The following is a 21,398-nucleotide window of genomic DNA, read 5'->3' on the forward strand; positions in this document are numbered from 1 at the left end:
TTTGAAATCACAAATCTGGAATCACCTGATCTAATGTGATCTCATGACTCAAGGAATTCAACCACAGCCTCAGTTGATAAATGCACAAGATATCCATTCCATCAACACTGATGCTTCATTATTCTCTAAACTCTCGTTAACTTAAAGAGTGAAAGACAACCTTACAAGCAACTAAATACATGCCAATATAATCTAATTTACTACCTCATGACAAAGTCATGGAAATCTATGAGAGGACCATAATTGGACCCCAGCAGGTTCCCAGAGTTTCCCACCACAGCACAGGTTCTGCAGCGATCTGGACCGGTGTCTGAGTAGTGCTTTTTATCAGGGAAGAGAGGAAATAACTGATCCACCACCTCTGTGTAGTTGCCGGCATTTGGTACAATTTGTAACTCCTGTATGACAATATTAATTAATTTAGCATCAGAATTAAGTATAATATCCACTCTCGTAAAAGTGTTTATAGTAGTGAACCATTTCAAGAGGTAATTATAAAAATAAAATGAATTATGAATGAAGAATAGAGACTAGAGCTAGTTGTCAAAAGGTCTTTATCTCCGTAACTATGAGGTTTTTAGTGAAAGTCATTTCACATGCTTGTGTTCTCTAACAGCGTTTTTCTATGTTGGCATTAAACATCTGGTTTAACATTACAATTCTGTTAATTGTATGCCTGAAAGCTGTATATTTTTATTATAAAATGAATTGCTGTTCTGTTGTAAGTAATCTTAAAGATTCCTAAATGCATCTACTTCCGGAAGGCCAAATAAAGTGCTTTTGCTTTCGCCTAGAAACACACAGCGTCTCCCTGACATGGCTGCTTCAACATTAACTGCGGTTACTGAAACCACGCCTTCTTTCTTTGCTGTGCACATTTTGGCGGCATTATGCTAATATTTCCACATAGTGAGGTAGATATGTGGGGGCGTGTTAGAATGAGCTGTTTTAGGGGGGCGTGGCAGAGTCTTAACTTTGATAAAGTATATCTCTTTGGTTTTGAGACTTTAGTCTTTGCAACTTCAGGGATCTTATCTATGTACAAAGAAAGGAAAACTTGAAATTGCATCATATGACCCCTTTAAGTTACTCATAAAACTAATTCCTTCATAAAACTCCTCAGCAGCCCGCAGAAACGGACTTACCTGCTATGGAAGTATCCTTGTATATTTCATAGAATCTACAACATACTGGTGCGGTGTCAAAGCTTGGTTTATTAGACCAAGTAATGAGTCTGCTGATGGGACTGGAGTAACGTAACCTGTATTTTATTTGCGGTTTAGCAGTAAGGAGGGGTTTATGCGACTCCCTCCCTCTGGTAACGCCGGTTACCTGCTGCTGGTCTCGTGGGGTTTCATTACGGCACATGCATCATCCTTCCCGAAAATTATCATTTCTAGAGGGATTTTCCTGATCAATTGTGCAGTTGAGTTAGGGCTGGCTCATACATAATGCCATTGTTTTTCTGTGTAAACGCACTGGACTGACATGTCTAAAAGTTGCGTGAGCGTTCTTTGAAGCCTCGCGCGAATGTGGCGTTCTAAAAATGCGGTGCTCAAGTTAAAAGAAGTTCAACTTAAAAAAAACGCGCCTCTAAAGCCCCGTTCACACCAAGAACGATAACTATAAAGATAACTATAAAGATAACGATATTAGCATCCACACCAGCGAACGATATCTTCTGTTTATTCTAAGCGCCCGCTCGTCTGCCGCTTTAATTCTTGAGCTCATTACAGCAGGATGGATTCTGATTGGCTGTCAGTGTTTTATCGTTCATCAGCTGAGAAAAAAATCGTTTTGAAAGTGATTCCAACGATATCGTTCCGGCCCCTTATTATTGTTGCATTGATGGTCATTCAAACCGCGAGTTCTGAGCAGTCGAGAATCCAATGAAAAGCGTTTCAGTTCGCCACAGAATTGGTTCACAAACTGCATATCCTTGCAGTAGGCTATGTCTCCCTGATTGAATTGCTTGAAACACATATGACTTTTTTATCAGCACGAGGAAGAAGACAAGAATTTTTGCCATTCACGAACAAGACATTAATTTGGTATTGAATATTATCAATAGGCTATAGTCATATATTGTATTAAATATTAGTAGCCTGTGGTTGCTATGGTCTACAAACTGTTAAAATGTTGAATCCTCTCATTATAACCAACAAAATTCAGGCACAATATAAATGAGAGATGCATTCTGCAGTTAATTATCATTATAATTGAGCATACTGTATAATCAGACTTTAAAACCTCCATTATCAGTCAAGTTGAACCTGCTTGAAGTGATTGATTTTTAATTATAAATTTAAAACAATTTATTACAATTAATTAATTGTATAAAAATATAGTGACATGAATGAAACATTCATTATCCCAGAGTTTATATTGATGTACTAAAATACCTAAAACTAAAATACATTTATAGATAAATTAAATGTACAAAAAATACTGAAAAAATAAATAGACATAGGCTATAAATGTACAACTAACAAAAAAGGACAAAACAAACAAAAAAGAAATTACTAAAACTTATTTTAATAAACATTCTACTGGATTCAAAAGTTGTATGACTCTATTCTAAGAAGTGAGGAAGTTGTTATGCGAGGAAGGAAATATTACCTATTTCCTAGGTATTCACATTATTTTGTCCAATCCCTGTGTAAGGAAGCAGTGTCCAGTAAAATGCCAGAACAGGAGACTGGTTTACATACAAAAGGTCAATGCGCCAAAAAATGAATTTTTTTTAAAGCTGTATTGAATTGCAAATGTATTTGTTAAAGTTTAATTCTGTCCCAGAAATAAATTAGCTAATTCAAAAAACAAAAACAACAACAACAATAACAACATGGTTTTTGTCTTAAAATAAGAATGAATTATACCTCTCTTTTCAAAAGAATCACAGCACTTTTGTGAACCCAGTCATTATAAAACAAGGAAGTTGATCCAGGATCTCAGGTTTCAGTTTATCTTGAGTGAAATCTTGTTTTTGGGTCTCAGAAGTGTTGGTTTCCTTTTATGTTGCCTAAAGAAAGAAGACAAACAGCTTTTAAGTTTATTTTATTCAGGTGCAAATAATTCATGCTCAGAAAGTTCCTGTTACTCTAAAATATGTTTCTCATCAACAGTAAGATATTTACAAAGTCTTTTGACTTTAAAGATGATTTGTCAGATAAAATTACTGTTGACACTTGTCATTCCTAAAATTAAAAAATAATTAATTTGAGAAGTACAGTATCCAATCAGAGCGGCCACATTTTTAGTGTGAATCAAGCTAATTGTTAAACAATTGCAACTGCGTGAAACCCATGTTTATTATTATTATTAACAGATTAAGTGGCAGATTAAATTCAGTTGAAGCGATGGAAAGATTAAACCCAATCATAATTTCAGAGAGCATTATTTATTGGTTTATAATATTATGTCAATCATCCGCTGTTGAAGTATGTAAAACATTGCTTTAGGTTGTTTTACGAACTCAACTTGTCCACAGAAGTTTTCATTTTTATGTTGGTCTAAGTTTCTATACAGTTTTGTTATATTTTCATGCTTAATCTTCACCAGGGTGGTTTAGAAGTTGATTTATTAGTCTAACAGCATTTTCTTAGTTGATAAGCGTGACAGGGCAGAGAGTGAATATAGATGAAATATATCTGAAATATAAAAAGTGAGGTCCTTAGATGGGATCTGTGCATACATGAAAAATAAACATAATAACAGGATTGTTCTTGTCTTAGCTGTTGCCTTATCATGAAACATTCTGTATCCAGATGCTGTAATGTTGTTTCTTGGTGGAGTTTACTGTTATGACATGAGGAACTGAAGTCTTTTTGTTCTTTGATTGTGTGTAGACATTACACATTGTCTGAGAATGACAGGATGTTTCCATCATCAAATATTACCTCAATCAAATCTAGCATAACTCTCATTATCAAATGAAATAACAATGCGAATGTCACATGTGCAATAACCTGCAACCGGTATTGTGTACACATACTAGACAGGGATGCACATTAATCACAGATGTTTAATTCCCTGAAAACTGGAAAGAGACTAAACAGGATTGCAACACCTTAGAAATTTTATTTTTTGATTACCAGTGTCGTCATATGCCATTTTTAGAGGAGCAGCAGATCATTAAAGGGGTCATATGATGCGATTTCAAGTTTTTCCTGCTGTTCGTGAATAGATAAGATCCCTAAAGTTGCAAAGACTAAAGTCTCAAACCCAAAGAGATATTCTTTATAAGAGTTAAGACTGGTTCTCGCTCTCCTAAAACGCCTCGTTTAAACACCCCCCCACATGTCTACGTCACTGTGTGGGAAGATTTGCATAACACCGCCCAAATGTTCACACAAAGAAAGAAGGCGTAACTTTATTGTTGCTGCCACCGCCATGTTGTGAAGACGCTGTGTGTTTCGTTGCGAAAGCGAAAATACTTTGGTCTTCCAAAAGAGGACACGACTAGAAATCAGTGGTTAAGCTGTATTTACAACACTGTTCCAAAACGCTTCAACCCAAATATTAAGATGTGTGCAGCGCACTTTATGGAGGACTGTTTCCTGATCCTGGGAGAGTAGACTACAATGCCGGCTGTTCTGACTCAGTCTGTAAGTACGTTTTCATATTTAAAGAATTTGCCACTGACGATTCAAACGCGAGTTTTGAGCAGTGTAGAGTAGCGCTTGTTGTTTGTCATTTCTCTGATCACAAATGCAGACATGGTTTTATGTTTACGCGGCGCAATGCAACACAACACGTAAAAAAAGACAGTATAAGTCATTATAATCCGTAATTATGTCCCCACTGGATGCAAGAATTGCCTCGTTTATAATGGGTTTTAATGTTTTTGTCTCATCGTTCCGGGACATGGCATCACAGTATGGTAAGGGGTGAAACATTTCCGTCACACGCTTGAGGTATTCGGCCAATCACAACGCACTGGATAGCTGGCCAATCAGAGCACACCTCGCTTTTCAGACCGATAAGCTTTGTAAAAATCAACGCGTTTCAGAAAGGTGGGGCATAGAGGAGAAACAATAATGTACAGTATGTGGGATATAATGTGGTTTTTGAACCTTAAACCGCATAAACATTTCATTACACCAAATAATGTTTTATAACATCATATGACCCCTTTAATGTATGTCAAGTGGGGATCATTTACCTTTAAATCTCTCAAATAGCAAAGCCCTTTATATAAAATGTTCAATGCAGTAAATAAATAAACACATATAAGGGATAATGCATGGCTAGCTGCGCATTAAACGATTGTAATGCACGATGTGGAGGCCAACCACCCGACGCAAAGTGCTAGCTGGAATGTCTGGAATGGAAAAAATGGAAAAAACACCCAGTAAAATGCGTGTCTGTAAATGTGTCACACAAGTGCACAAGCTCTTCCTCATACAGTCGGCCATGGCACAACAGATAACTAAATCTGACCATGTCACCAGTCATCAGCTCCAGCTCTTTGAAGTTTGCTAACAAGGCTTCTAACTAGTGATATGCCACAATCTTGTGTGTGCAATTTGGTTTTGGTGGGAAATAAATATGCCATTTGTGTATAGCATTTTAAAGTAGAAAAAGTATTCAGGAATGTCCATTTTGTGAGATTTTTTTTTTTAGTTGTTGGAGAGAACATTTATTTGCTTGTTTTTCGCTAAAGCTCAGGGAGTTTGTTTGTGCCTTGAAACCCCATCTAAAATCTGAAGACAAAATCATATTTTGTGTTCAATGTAAAATGTGTTATTTTGATGCTATCTTAGCTGAATCCTTAGAATTGAATTATTGAAACCTTTATACCTTCAGTGCACAAATGCTTTGCATTTATTTAATCAAAAATAAGTACAAAAAGTAATATTGTGAGATTATTGCAATTTAAAAGCACTAATTTCTATTTGAAAATATTTCAAAATGAAATTTATTTCTCTGATGGCTGATTTTTTGCATGATCTTTCAGAAATCATTATAATATGCTTATTTGCTGCTTATCAATGTTGAATTTTTTTTTCTGCTTAATATTTACTATTCAAAAAGGGTAAGGGGTAAGTAAGTTTTACCATTAACACTCATAACTGGGCAACCCAGTTGCCCTGAACAGCACATTGCTCGCCTTATAAAACAAGCATTGGCCTATTCTTTCCAGCAATTTTACACCCAATAACACATGCCTCATATTACAGTTTAATGTACACAAGGGTTCAGATTTTTATTTGATGCTGTATATCTGATCCTGCACGAGACAAGTGCAGGTCAAGAGAACCGTGCGATGCTTTTGAAAGAAGAAAATACAGGCATGATGTACAGTGTTTTCTTTTAACATGCTTATTTAAAAAAAAGTCATTTGTATAAAGTTTAACATGAGATTGTCTGGCCTGAGCCTATGTTAAACTAAAAAAACTACAAGAATATTTAAATATAATAAGAAAAGATCAAAACATTGCAACTTAAAGGGCTTTTCTTTTCCTCAACACTGCGCTTGCTTACCCCTGGGTTATCGTTTCACACATGTAATTTAGAAGCGGGGTTAGCACCACTTTTTAACCAGGGATTTGAAACCCTGCTCTGCCAACCTGGCAACCTTGTTCAGTGTGAAACAGAGCAGTGTTAGAACTGAATTTACATTCTTTGCATACTGTATTGAACTCAGTTGTGTACTGTAGGTCAGTTGAAACACTGAGTCTATTGTATACAATGTAGAAAATTGGCTTTGTCACTCAATATTACATTTTTTTTCTTCCACAGTATGAACGCAGTATATAACATGCAACAATAAAACAAAAAGAAATTCCAAGACAACAGTACATTAGTCTGCTTATCTGTATTAAACACCTTTTAAACACTGTAAATACTGTGTTCAACAAAAGAAAAAATTAACCAGCCTATGGCATAATTTTATTTGATGCTGGTGCTGGGTAGATTACTTACAAATTGTAGTCTGTTACTGATTAAAGATTACATAAAAACTTAGTTAATAACGTTAATCTAGGTTACTGTGTAATGTATTCGGACTACTTTTTAGATTACTTTTAGATTACTATTTATCAAACTTGTTTTAATGTACCATTAAACATACCATATTGATATAAAACGAAGCAAATAGAAAGAAAATATATAAACATTTTTTGACATCAGCATCATAAAATACATGACACTACATGCCCAAATTCTTCTAGGTTTGAATTTTATTTTGTCCAGACTTCCAGAACCAACAGTTACTGAAGGTCACTGGATATGATGAGTTTAATATCACAATTATTTGTATCATACATTCTAATTACAAGTGCTTAATTTTTGGAATCTGATGTAATCAGTTACTGCGCAGCACTGGGTGCCGATAGAGGAGCTCAAATGAAACACTTAAGAAAAGTTGATCTCTCGAGAGGAATCTCAACTGAAAATCAAATCACAAATCTGCAAAATTCTAAATTCGATATTGCAATGCAATGCAATATTGAGCAGTACTGAGTGAGTGTTTCTGCTTTATGTCCAACCTTTGTGCATCAGAATCTTGTTTTCCTGTTGGAGCCGATTGATTGTTTCATTTTCAAATCTTCCAGCATGAACGCTGATCTCATATGAAGTCAATGTTTTATCAAAATAATGATGCCAGATTCCATCACTTGTAGCTCCAAACCCAAACACATTCACCTGTATGAGAAAGAGTTATTCATGCATTATTAGTTTCTCTGTCCTTGTAAAGAAATGCTTTAATATACGTATATATATATATATATATATATACACACACACTCTATTTTAAGTGATAAAACGTAAAAAACACACAATTACACAAATAAATATGTAATACAGCCGGTGACGAGTGGGTGCAGAGCCAAGAGCCGTGGGAACGGAGCGAGGCCGGTGGAGTAATTGATAATGAGTTATTCATACATTATTAGTTTCTCTGTCCTTGTAAAGAAATGCTTTAATATACGTATATATATATATATATATATATATACACACACACTCTATTTTAAGTGATAAAACGTAAAAAACACACAATTACACAAATAAATATGTAATACAGCCGGTGACGAGTGGGTGCAGAGCCAAGAGCCGTGGGAACGGAGCGAGGCCGGTGGAGTAATTGATAATGAGCGACACCTGCACCACTCACCGGTCTCGAGTCCCACGGAGGAGCTCCGGAAGGATAAAAGGAGGAGTGACGACAGTGAAAGAGGAGAGAGGACCAGGCCTGGACTTTATTTTGTGTTTTGTGTGCGGCAGTCGTCCGCGAGGGGCTGCCGCTTTACTTTCATTTTGTGTTTATTTTATTAAAGTTTTCTTTAAATATTCGCCGCCTCCCTCTTCCCGTGAACGTTGTCACACAGCCAGTCTGTGTTCTTTTGCTGCGACTAAATCTGCAAGCAAACCATGCAAGTTGACGCTCTCTTGGGTTGTGCTTCATATAATAATTCTGATGAAATGTAAAAAAAAAAAAAAATCTAAAATGACAGTAATCGTGAATACTGTTGTTTTTAGCAAAATAATTATCAACAATTTAACCATTATAGCTTGGCCCTAGTTATAACTGTAAAATTGTTAATTTAAATTTTTTTCTCACAAATATCTCACAATTTTTTACTACAAAGGAGACACGTTGCATCTGAAATCGAATGCTATATAGTATGCGAAAAACAGTATGTTTAGTAGTAGTTTTAGTAGTAGTATGTTTTAGAGTTTTACCTCGTCACAGATGTGAAGAGCAAATATCAGTGATAAGAAACCAGTGGATGGATATCTGTCATGCCTTTCTGCCCAGTTATCATAGACGTATCTTATGAATTCTGGGTGGAGGATCATCACCTGAAAACAATGACAGAAATAAAACAGGACATTTATGAAATATGTATTTATAATATCATGTTTTAAGTATCAAGATTTCAATCAGGTAATATTAGTAAACCATAGAAAATGAAAACAAATCAGAATTTGTTATTTGATTGGTTGATTTCATGAGAAGGTTTGTGTTGTTCACCTTGTCCTTATTTGCTTTGATTGTAGATGGCACTTTTGTGTATGTTCTGTAACAGAATATGTAACAGATATCAAGAAACCAAAGTGAAAGTGACGTGACATGTGGCCAAGTATGGTGACCCATACTTGGAATTAGTGCTCTGCATTTAACCCATCCAAAGTGAACACACACACACACACACACACACACACCCGGAGCAGTGGGCAGCCATTTATGCTGCGGCGCCCAGGGAGCAGTTGGGGGTTCGGTGCCTTGCTCAAGGGCACCTCAGTCGTGGTATTGAAGGTGGAAGAGAGCGCTGTACATTCACTCCCCCCGCCTACAATCCCTGCCGGTACCATACTCGAACCCGCAACCTTTGGGTTACGAGTCCGACTCTCTAACCATTAGGCCACGACTTCAAAGTGTGATGTGAAAGCAAAAACTTGCATAAACTTTTCAGAAAAACAATGTATTTTTTTCCTTCAAAGTGTGTGCATATAATTCTTTTAAACTGGCTCAAAAAAGTTGTTTTAGTTAAAGGGGTCATATGATGCGATTTAAATTTTTCCTTTCTCTTTGGAGTGTTACAAGCTCTTGGTGCATAAAGAAGATCTGTAAAGTTGCAAAGACTAAAGTCTCAAATCCAAAGAGGTATTCTTTATAAAAGTTAAGACTTGTCCACGCCCTCCTAAAACGGCTCGTTTAAACACACCCCCACATGTCTACGTCACTGAGTGGGAAGATTTGCATAACCCCGCTCAAATGTTCATGCAAAGAAAGAAGGCATAACTTTGATTCTTGCTGTAGTATTGTTGCTGCCGCCTCCATGTCGTGGAGACGCTGTGTGTTTCGTTGTGAAAGCGAAACGACTTTGTTTGGTCTTCCAAAAGAGGACGATATCTGCTTCGTCATGCCTGGAGCTGATCCGTGCTGGTCGCTGAGGTTTGTAAAAATCAACGCGTTTCAGAAAGGTGGGGCATAGAGGAAAAACAATAATATACAGTATGTGGAATATAATGTGTTTTTTAACCTTAAACCGCATAAACATTTCATTACACCAAATAATGTTCTTTTTAGCAGCATCATATGACCCCTTTAAGTTCCTTGTATTCTTAGTCTTTTGTATTTTTTATTTATTAACTTCATGAAACTTAATATTCGTCACATATAAAATGTAATCTTTAACTTAATTTGACGATATTTATATATATATATATATGAAATGCCATTTTAATCAATTTTTATTGTATTACAGGGTGTATAATTGTATGTATATTCTTGTGTGTGATATATTAAATTCTATCACCTAATTTACTGTCTTCTGTTCAAAAATATATGGTTAATTCTCACTGTGTGATGTGTCTAGTGGTGAAGGCACTGATGAGCCACTGAATGTCCAATATCTTAAAGGGAAAAAGCACCAGATGGGTGGAGTTGTCCAAGTCCACAGCGCTCTCAGGATACACAATCCGGTGAGTCGTCTTTGACCCCACATCCTTCTCATAACCCTCTGTCGGACCTTTATTTGTCCTAAGATAAAATATAGGTGACTAAGAGAAAAAACACTCAGGAGATAGAGGTGTGCATGATATTCTAATGAAAAGGCTTTAAGGTATCTTTGGAAATAAGGAATCTGGAATCCCCTGATCTAATGTGATCTCGTGACTCAAGGCATTTGATCTCAGCCTCAGTCGATAAATGCACAACATATCTGTTCCATCGATATGCTTCATTATTCTCCAAACTCTCATTAACTTGAAAAGTGAAAGACAACCTTACAAGCAACTAAATACAGGCCAATATAATCTCAAGTACCTCATGACAAAGTCATGGAAATCTATGAGAGGACCATAATTGGATCCCAGCAGGTTCCCAGAGTTTCCCACCACAGCACAGGTTCTGCAGCGATCTGGACCGGCGTCTGAGTAGTGCTTTTTATCAGGGAAGAGAGGAAACAACTGATCCACCACCTCTGTGTAGTTGCCGGCACTTGATTGTAGCTCCTGTGTGATATTATTAAATCAGTTAGAATCAGAATTAAGTATAATATCCACACCTGTAAAAGTATTTGTACTGCAGAAGTGTACTATTTCAAGACGTTTACAGTGGCTTATGATTTTAAGGCATTATGAATGAAGAATATATACCAGAGTTAGTTGTCAAAAGCTCTAACTATGATTTTTTAAGGGCCTGTTTATACCTGGTCATTTCATGCGTTTTTGCTGATCGGATATCAATCTGATTTGTTAAAACGTTTCCATTTACACTTGGCCACATTAATGTGTCATCGCAAAACGTATTTAAAGCCGATCTTCAATTCCCACGCTATATTTAAATTTACCGGAGTTCACGTCAACGAAATCAAAAGATAAGTGCTGCATTTTATTAACAGCTCATTTCAAGATCAAAGACCGCAATAGGAGACCGTGCGGCATCAGCACTGGAAAGATACGTTTGTCTTACTACTTTTAATGAAGATGATTGTGTGTTGACTGTTTGCGTCTTACTTTGTTTTATTCGCGGCAGTTTGCGCGGCAGCTTGCTGTACTCAGCTACTCGTCCGCGGCAATGCGTGTTGCATTAGCGCAGTCATATCTGACTATACTGTCCTTTAACATGCTCTCACAAGATTATTATTTTAACTTATTTATTATTTTAGGAGGAGTAAAATTTACATATGTGGTTTCAACAACCAGATGCACTGGTCCAGTTTCGTCTGGAATGCGGCCCAGACCCCCTCCTGAAGTGGTTTGAGCGATCGAATTTATATCCGTCTCGAATACGTTTCGGAGGGCATTTACACCTGGTCTTTTCACGATCGGATAACTATCCGATCAGACAAAACGCATGACGTGACCAGGTGTAAACAGCCCCTTAGTGAAAGTTAAATTAAACATGCTTGTTTTCTCTAGCAGCGTTTTTCTATGTTGGCATTAAACATGGATGAAAAGCCACAAAACTCTTATTTTGAGGATCCCTATGGTAAGTAAATGTTGTATATTTATTTTGCAGCAATCTTTCTTACCTTCCACCACCTGGAGACGTTTGCATGTAATACGCCGTTGGTGCTGTTGAGCAGAAGTGGAATGTTGGGATCGTATCGTTCACTGAACCAGTTACTATTTTCTCGGTCCGTCACACAGATACTGCATGCACACGGAACTTTCTTGGAGATGAAACCGTAAGAACCGTAGGTCAAAACCAACAGATAGTTTTGAAAGTACAGAAGTAACGAGATGATAGTGGAGCTCAGGATTGCGGTCATGTATCGGCGATGTTTCAGTAAAACCATCATCTTTTCATCAGTGATGTTTGAGATTTTTTCACTTCAAACATAAATTTAATAGACCTATACAGGGAAAGAGAGTGGTTTATGTTGAGATGCTGAAGAGACATCATATAGTAACAGCTAAGAATACAATGTGTATCACTGCACTAGCAAATACAGTTAGGTCCATATATATTTGGACACTGACAAAATGTTTATTATTTTAGCTGCTGACCAAAACATATTCGACTTACAGTTATATAATGAATATGGGCTTAAAGTGCACACTTAATTTGAGGGTATTCTCATCACAATTGGAGGAAAGCTTAAGGAATTACAGCTCTTTAATATGTACGGGGCACTTTTTCAAGGGACCATAAGTAATTGGACAATTTACTCAAAAGCTGTTTCATGGACAGGCATGGGCTATTCTTTCATTATTTCTACCTGAATTAAGCAGGTAAAATGTCTGGAGTTGATTCTAAGTGTGCCATTTGCATTTGGAAGCTGTTGCTCTGAGCCCACCTCATGCGGTCAAAGGATTCAAAAACAAGAGAAATCCATAAGAGAGATAGCAGGAACATTAGGAGCGGCCAAATCAACATTTTAGATCATTCTGAGAAAAAAGAACACACTGGTGAGCTAAGCAACATAAAAAAGGCCTGGACGTCCACGGAGGACAACAGTGGTGGATGATCGGAGAATCCTCTTCATGGTAAAGAAAAACCCTTTCACAACATCCAGCCAAGAGAAGAACACTCTCCAGGAGGTCGGTGTGACACTGTCAAAGTCTACAATCAAGAGAAGACTTCACCACAAGGTACAAACAAGGCCAGATTAGACTTTGCCAGACCACTTCTGGAAAAGCATTCTTTGGACGGCTGAAATTAAGATCAACCTGTACCAAAATAACGAGAAGAAAAAGTATGGAGAAGGCTTGGAACAGCTCATGATCCAAAGCATACAATATCATCTGTGAAACATGGTAGAGCAGTGTGCTGGCATGAGCGTGCATGGGTTCCAGTGGCACTGGGTTATTGGTGTTTATTGATGACGTGACTGAAGATATATGCAGCTGGACGAAGTCTGAAGTGTATAGGGATATACTCTCTGCCCAGATCCAGACAAATGGAGTAAAGATGATTGGACAGTGCTTCATAGTACAAATGAACGATGACCCAAAACATACAGCAAAAGTAACCCATGAGTTTTTGAAGGTAAAAAAAGTGGATTATTATGCAATGGTCGGGTCAATCTCCTGATCTCAACCCGATCGAGCACACATTTCACTTTCTGAAGACAAAAATAAAGGCAAAAGACCCACAAACAAACAACAACTGAAGTCAGCTGCATCAAAGGCCTGGCAAAGCATCACAAAGGAGGAAACCCAGTCTCTGGGGATGTCCATGAGTTCCAGACTTAAGGCAGTCATTGCCTGCATTTTATTTATGATTATATTTATTTGTCCAATTACATTTGAGCCACTAAAAATGGGGGGACTGTGTATAAAACTGGTGGTAATTCCTAAGCTTTTTATGTTATGTTTTTGTTTAACACCTTGAATTAAAGCTTAAAGTCTGCACTTCAATTTCATGTTGGTTGTTTTGTTTCCAAATATATATGGACCTAACTGTATATTAACATATTGTAAATATTCACAATATAGCATCTCATTGCTTAAAGGGACAGTCCACCCATCCATGCATATGCAATTTCTGATCATTTACTCCCGTCATGTCTTTCCAAAACTACGGTTGAGGTCAAAAGTTTACATACACCTTGCAGAATCTGCAAAATGTAAATTATTTTACCAAAATAGAGGGATCATACAAAATGCATGTTATTTTTTATTTAGTACTGACCTGAATAAGATTTCACATAAAAGACGTTTGCATACAGTATAGTCCACAAGAGAAAATAATAGTTGAATTTATAAAAATGACACCGTTCAAAGGTTTACATTCGCTTGATTCTTAATACTGTGTTGTGTTATTATTACCTGAATAATTCACAGCTGTTTCTTTCTTTTAGTGATAGTTGTTCATGAGTCCCTTGTTTGTAAACTGCCCGCTGTTCTTCAGAAAAATTCTTCAGGTCCCACAAATTATTTAGTTTTTCAGCATTTTTTGTGTATTTGAACACTTTCCAACAATGACTGTATGATTTTAAGATCCATCTTTTAACACTGAGGACAACTGAGGGACTCATATGCAACTATTACGGTTCAAACGATAGTGAAGGCTCACTGATGCTTAAGAAGGAAAAACCACGCATTAAGTAGATCAGGGTAAATTTAACTTATTTTTTTCTTCTGGGAAACATGCAAATATTTTCTGTAGTTTCTGAAGGGCAGTACTAAATGAAAAATATGATATTTAGGCAAAATAAGGAACATGTACACATCTTCATTCCGTTAAAAGTTTACACCCCTGACTTGTAATGCATCGTTTTTCCTTCTGGAGCATCAAGCATATGTAAACTTTTGAACGGGGTCATTTTTATAAATTCATCTATTATTTTCTCTTGTGGACTAAATGCTAATGTATTTTATGTGAAATATCTTATTCAGGTCAGTACTAAATAGAAAAATAACATACATTTTGTACGATCCCTCTTACTTTGGTAAAAAAAAAAAATTACATTTAGCAGATTCTGCAAGGTGTATGTAAACTTTTGACCTCGACTGTATAAGAAATTCTTCTGTGGAAAACACAAGAAGATATTTTGAAGAATGTTGGTAACAGTTTCAGTTTCACCTAAAACTTGTTTGGTTACCAGTAATTATGAAAATATCATCTTTTGTGTTCCACAGAAGAAAGAAAGTCACACAGGTTTGGAAAGACATGAGGTGAGTAAATGATGACAAAAGTTTCATTATTAGGTGATTTCCCCTTTAGGCAAATCTAATTGCAGGACCATTCTTCACTTTTTATCAAGAAATTAGAATAATGGTAAACAGATGCTGTTCATATATCCCCAATTCAAAACTATTTTATATATTAAATTAATTATTTAATATTTTTTTTTAAATAATCTAATAAAAATGCCTACAGCACTTCAAAAACAGCACTATATTTATCAAAGCACCTATACAAGTGTACCATGGTACTGATAATTTTTTTCTTAAAGGAAACCGGTGTTGTAGAATTTGAGTACTTAATGATTTAGATCAGGGATGCCCAAACTCGGTCCTGCAGAGTTTAGCTCCAACCCTAATCAAACTCACCTGAAGCAGCCAATCAAGGTCTTACTAGGCATACTAGAAACTTCCAGGCAGGTGTGTTGAGGCAAGCTGGAGCTAAACTCTGCAGGACACCGGCCCTCCAGGACCGAGTTTGGGCACCCCTGATTTAGATAATGTGAGATTAAAAGTAAATCATTAAACAAATTTACTAATAGGTTAAAACTTTTCCTCAGCAGCCTATAGAAACTGACTTACCTACTATGGAAGGATATTTCACAGAATCCTCAACATACTGGTGCTGTGTCAAAGCTTGGTTTATTAGACCTAGTGATGTGTATGGGACTTTGCTGATAGTGTATATGGATTGGAATAACGTAAAATATGTGTTATTTATGGTTTAGCAGTAAGGAGGGGTTTATATGTGACTCCCTCCCTCTGGTAATACTGGTTAATCCACCTACTGCCTGGCTTTAGGGGTTTTAACTATGGCACATGACAATGCATCATAATTCCCTAAATTCTAGAGCAGAGGTGGCAAACTCCGGTCCTGGAGAGCCGCAGAGTTCAGCTCCAACCCTAATTAAAACTCACCTGCCTGTAGCTTCCTAGTAACCGTTCAGACCTTGATTAGATCGTTCAGGTGTGTTTGATTAGGGTTGAAGCAAAACTCTGCAGGGCTGAGGCTCTCCAGGATCGACATTCGCCACCCCTGTTCTAGAGGGATCTTCATGATCAGCTATGCCAGGGGTGCCCAACCCTGCTCCTGGCGATCGACTGTCCTGCAAAGTTCAGCTCCAACCCTAATCAAACACACCTGAAGCAACTAATTAAGGTATTCAGGATCACTCAAAAATTAAAGGCAGGTGCGTTTGATTAGAGTTGGAGCTAAACTTTGCAGGACAGTCGATCGCCAGGAGCAGAGTTGGGCACCCCTGAGCTATGCAGTTGAGTTAGGGCCGGTTCACACAGAACCATTTTCCCATTGTTTTTTCTTATGTTAACCACAGATGTGTTTGACCGTTGCACACACAATTTTTGCAGTGTCTCGCGCATAACACATTCTAAAAATGTGGCCCTCAAGTTTAAATTAAAATTTTAAACAGAAGCGCCTCCAGGAAATTGTTGATGTGATGGCCGGAGGGGAACAGTAAAAATCCTAGGGTGACGCACTAAAGCATACAGTCATGGCCAAAAGTTTTGGAGGTGACATAAATTGTGTTTTGCAAAGTTTGCTGCTTCAGTATTTGTAGATTACTTTTCCACGTTTCTATGGTATTCCGAAAAACAATGATAGGCATATAAGTTTTAAAGGCTTTTATTGGCAAAAAAATGTCAATATTTCCAGTGTTGACCCTTGTTCTTCATAACCTCTGTAATTCGCTCTGGCATGCTGGATATTAGTTTCTGGGCCAAGTCCTGACTGATGGCGATCCATTCTTGCCTTATTAGTTCTCAGATTTGATCCACTCACCTTTTGAGGACTAACCACAGGTTCTCTATGGCAGTGATCCTCAAATCTGGCTCACGAGATTGACTTTCCTGCAGAGTTTAGCTCTACCCTAATCAAACACACCTGAGTTTGCTAATCAATGTCTTCAGGATCATTAGAAAATCACAGGTAGGTTTGTTTGATTATAGGGTTGGAGCTAAACTCTGCTGGAAAGTGGATCTTGCAAACCAGATTTGAAGATCACTGCTCTATGGGATTGAGATCCGGGGAGTTGCCTGGCCACGGATCCAAAGTTTCAATGAAATAATCTTTGAGCCACTTCTTTATCACTCTTGCTTTGTGACATGGTGCTCCATCATGCTGAAAAAAGCACAGATCATCACCAAATTGCTCATGGATCGTTCGAAGAAGTTGCTCTTGCAGGATGTTTTGATACCATTCTTTATTCATGGTAGTGTTTTTGGGCAGATTTATGAGAGCCGACTCCCTTGGTTGAAAAGCAACCCCACACATGGACAGTCTCAGGATGCTTCGCTGTTGGTCCGTCACAGGACTCATGGTAGCGCTCACCTTTTCTTTCTGAACAATCGATTTTCCAGATGTCCCAAACAGTCGGAAGGGAGCTTCATCAGAGAAAATAACTTTGCACCAGTCTTCTGATGTCCAATCCTTGTACTTCCTGCAGGATTTTGGTCTGTCCTTGACGTTTTTCTTTGAGAGAAGTGGCTTCTTTGCTGCCCTTCTTGGCACCAGGCCGTTGTCCAAAAGTCTTGGCGTCACTGTGCGTGCAGATGCTCTCATACCTAGAATGATTCCTAGTTGACTATGGAGTTTACAGTCATTGAATGGCTTTTCGTTACATCATTCCACGGTTGAAACACCGATTAATGGATGAGACATGATTAATTTCAGCAAGTTGTACTGTTTCTTTCAAGATACCTTCTGATGTTAATTCATGTACATAGCAGGCAAGTAAAAAAGAAGAGATGAGCAGTTCACATGCCTTATAGCTTATCAAAGACCGGAAAAACAAGATTTTAAAATCTGAGGCAATAAGTGTGGAATGTTGGGCACTTCATGTACTCAACTGTTACAGCGTTAATTACGTTACGGGGGGGGGGGGTCTATCAAATTCAGATTATTATGGACTAAATAACCTTATAAAATTCATACACTACATGGTTGAGTACGTAGTGCATAACAGTGTAGGGAAGGCCTTGATACAATTAAAAATCACTGGTATTCCGAAAAACAATGATAGGCATATAAGTTTTAAAGGCTTTTATTGGCAAAAAAATGTCAATATTTCCAGTGTTGACCCTTGTTCTTCATAACCTCTGTAATTCGCTCTGGCATGCTGGATATTAGTTTCTGGGCCAAGTCCTGACTGATGGCGATCCATTCTTGCCTTATTAGTTCTCAGATTTGATCCACTCACCTTTTGAGGACTAACCACAGGTTCTCTATGGCAGTGATCCTCAAATCTGGCTCACGAGATTGACTTTCCTGCAGAGTTTAGCTCTACCCTAATCAAACACACCTGAGTTTGCTAATCAATGTCTTCAGGATCATTAGAAAATCACAGGTAGGTTTGTTTGATTATAGGGTTGGAGCTAAACTCTGCTGGAAAGTGGATCTTGCAAACCAGATTTGAAGATCACTGCTCTATGGGATTGAGATCCGGGGAGTTGCCTGGCCACGGATCCAAAGTTTCAATGAAATAATCTTTGAGCCACTTCTTTATCACTCTTGCTTTGTGACATGGTGCTCCATCATGCTGAAAAAAGCACAGATCATCACCAAATTGCTCATGGATCGTTCGAAGAAGTTGCTCTTGCAGGATGTTTTGATACCATTCTTTATTCATGGTAGTGTTTTTGGGCAGATTTATGAGAGCCGACTCCCTTGGTTGAAAAGCAACCCCACACATGGACAGTCTCAGGATGCTTCGCTGTTGGTCCGTCACAGGACTCATGGTAGCGCTCACCTTTTCTTTCTGAACAATCGATTTTCCAGATGTCCCAAACAGTCGGAAGGGAGCTTCATCAGAGAAAATAACTTTGCACCAGTCTTCTGATGTCCAATCCTTGTACTTCCTGCAGGATTTTGGTCTGTCCTTGACGTTTTTCTTTGAGAGAAGTGGCTTCTTTGCTGCCCTTCTTGGCACCAGGCCGTTGTCCAAAAGTCTTGGCGTCACTGTGCGTGCAGATGCTCTCATACCTAGAATGATTCCTAGTTGACTATGGAGTTTACAGTCATTGAATGGCTTTTCGTTACATCATTCCACGGTTGAAACACCGATTAATGGATGAGACATGATTAATTTCAGCAAGTTGTACTGTTTCTTTCAAGATACCTTCTGATGTTAATTCATGTACATAGCAGGCAAGTAAAAAAGAAGAGATGAGCAGTTCACATGCCTTATAGCTTATCAAAGACCGGAAAAACAAGATTTTAAAATCTGAGGCAATAAGTGTGGAATGTTGGGCACTTCATGTACTCAACTGTTACAGCGTTAATTACGTTACGGGGGGGGGGGGTCTATCAAATTCAGATTATTATGGACTAAATAACCTTATAAAATTCATACACTACATGGTTGAGTACGTAGTGCATAACAGTGTAGGGAAGGCCTTGATACAATTAAAAATCACAGTTGATTATATAGAACATGCTTCAAGATTCATGTATTTTAATCAAAATCAAACATGTTGAAATATGTTGAGTTTCAATGAAATAATCTTTGAGCCACTTCTTTATCACTCTTGCTTTGTGACATGGTGCTCCATCATGCTGAAAAAAGCACAGATCATCACCAAATTGCTCATGGATCGTTCGAAGAAGTTGCTCTTGCAGGATGTTTTGATACCATTCTTTATTCATGGTAGTGTTTTTGGGCAGATTTATGAGAGCCGACTCCCTTGGTTGAAAAGCAACCCCACACATGGACAGTCTCAGGATGCTTCGCTGTTGGTCCGTCACAGGACTCATGGTAGCGCTCACCTTTTCTTTCTGAACAATCGATTTTCCAGATGTCCCAAACAGTCGGAAGGGAGCTTCATCAGAGAAAATAACTTTGCACCAGTCTTCTGATGTCCAATCCTTGTACTTCCTGCAGGATTTTGGTCTGTCCTTGACGTTTTTCTTTGAGAGAAGTGGCTTCTTTGCTGCCCTTCTTGGCACCAGGCCGTTGTCCAAAAGTCTTGGCGTCACTGTGCGTGCAGATGCTCTCATACCTAGAATGATTCCTAGTTGACTATGGAGTTTACAGTCATTGAATGGCTTTTCGTTACATCATTCCACGGTTGAAACACCGATTAATGGATGAGACATGATTAATTTCAGCAAGTTGTACTGTTTCTTTCAAGATACCTTCTGATGTTAATTCATGTACATAGCAGGCAAGTAAAAAAGAAGAGATGAGCAGTTCACATGCCTTATAGCTTATCAAAGACCGGAAAAACAAGATTTTAAAATCTGAGGCAATAAGTGTGGAATGTTGGGCACTTCATGTACTCAACTGTTACAGCGTTAATTACGTTACGGGGGGGGGGGGGGACAGTGTAGGGAAGGCCTTGATACAATTAAAAATCACAGTTGATTATATAGAACATGCTTCAAGATTCATGTATTTTAATCAAAATCAAACATGTTGAAATATGTTGTATACTCACTTGAGTTTTGTCCATTTCAGGTTCAAAGTGATCCTCACAGCTAGGAACACTGCAGTATGTTTATGCGAGAAAAGTTTCGGAGCTTCGTTGCTTGTGAATTTTGATGTAAAATATCCATGTTGGATATTATGTGTAGACCTTGGCTTAAGTATCATTCTATGTTAAGCATGAACAGTCAACATGGGCTTGGCGAAAAAGGGGTGCCAGTGGGTTGGCCAGAGTTTTTTTTTTTAGGAGTGGTGATTCGAAAAAGTTATCACAGTGTTGTTTGTGGTCAAAAATAACCCATGAACGGAAAATGGACAAAATATGAAAATGTAACGCCCTGAGAAAACAGGGAGAAATAATCACACGAGTGATGCTGCGATGTTTCCTCAGTGAGAACATTTACTCGAATTATATTCAACACACTTAACTCACATTTACAACACACCGGTTACAGTAGTGTATATTATTTCTTTGTGTTGCAAATATTAATCTAGAACCATATGCAACATTTCCCTGAAACATTTCTCATTCTCTTTCCCACTAACAGTAAATACAATATTAATGTTAAGTGTACTCTTTTACAAAACTCATAAGTTACAAAAGAAACAATATGGAATATAATACATGTGTGCTGTTGAGGTTTACAGCATGGGGGAAATCTATTACACCGCCATGCGTTAGGCCCGGCCGCCATGTGCTTCGCTCGTATACCCGTATTAACACACTTAGTGAAACTTTACCCTTTCTCGTTCATGATTACAAACACATACTCTTAACATTCAAACCCATTTTAGAAATGCATTATAATCATTCCAGGTATCTGATACCTGAGAAAACAGGGAGAAATAATCACACGAATGATGCTGCGA

At 37.8% G+C, this 21,398-nt stretch overlaps 2 protein-coding genes across 2 annotated transcripts in view; both read right to left on the bottom strand.

Moving 5' to 3' along the window:
• LOC107549836 (CMP-N-acetylneuraminate-beta-galactosamide-alpha-2,3-sialyltransferase 2-like) overlaps positions 1-1,368 on the bottom strand; it is a 3,180-nt gene extending 1,812 nt beyond the window's left edge. The window contains exons 1-2 of the mRNA XM_016231007.1: positions 1,333-1,368; positions 205-398 (exon numbers count right to left, since the gene is read on the bottom strand). Of these exons, the coding sequence (XP_016086493.1) occupies positions 205-398; positions 1,333-1,368 (230 nt within the window). The remainder of the gene's footprint in view (positions 1-204; positions 399-1,332) is intronic.
• Positions 1,369-7,469: 6,101 nt separating this feature from the next.
• LOC107549886 (CMP-N-acetylneuraminate-beta-galactosamide-alpha-2,3-sialyltransferase 1-like) lies at positions 7,470-12,314 on the bottom strand. Its single transcript, XM_016231067.1, has 6 exons — positions 11,991-12,314; positions 10,781-10,968; positions 10,316-10,495; positions 8,984-9,029; positions 8,692-8,811; positions 7,470-7,650 (listed from the first exon to the last, which is right to left on the bottom strand). Exons 1-6 carry the CDS (start codon positions 12,258-12,260, stop codon positions 7,483-7,485), a joined length of 972 nt encoding a protein of 323 aa, XP_016086553.1. The 5' UTR covers positions 12,261-12,314; the 3' UTR covers positions 7,470-7,482.
• Positions 12,315-21,398: the final 9,084 nt, after the last annotated feature.

The sequence above is a fragment of the Sinocyclocheilus grahami genome, unplaced genomic scaffold (assembly GCF_001515645.1).
Source record: "Sinocyclocheilus grahami isolate Dianchi unplaced genomic scaffold, SAMN03320097.WGS_v1.1 scaffold382.1, whole genome shotgun sequence".
In the NCBI taxonomy this organism is placed as follows: domain Eukaryota; kingdom Metazoa; phylum Chordata; class Actinopteri; order Cypriniformes; family Cyprinidae; genus Sinocyclocheilus; species Sinocyclocheilus grahami.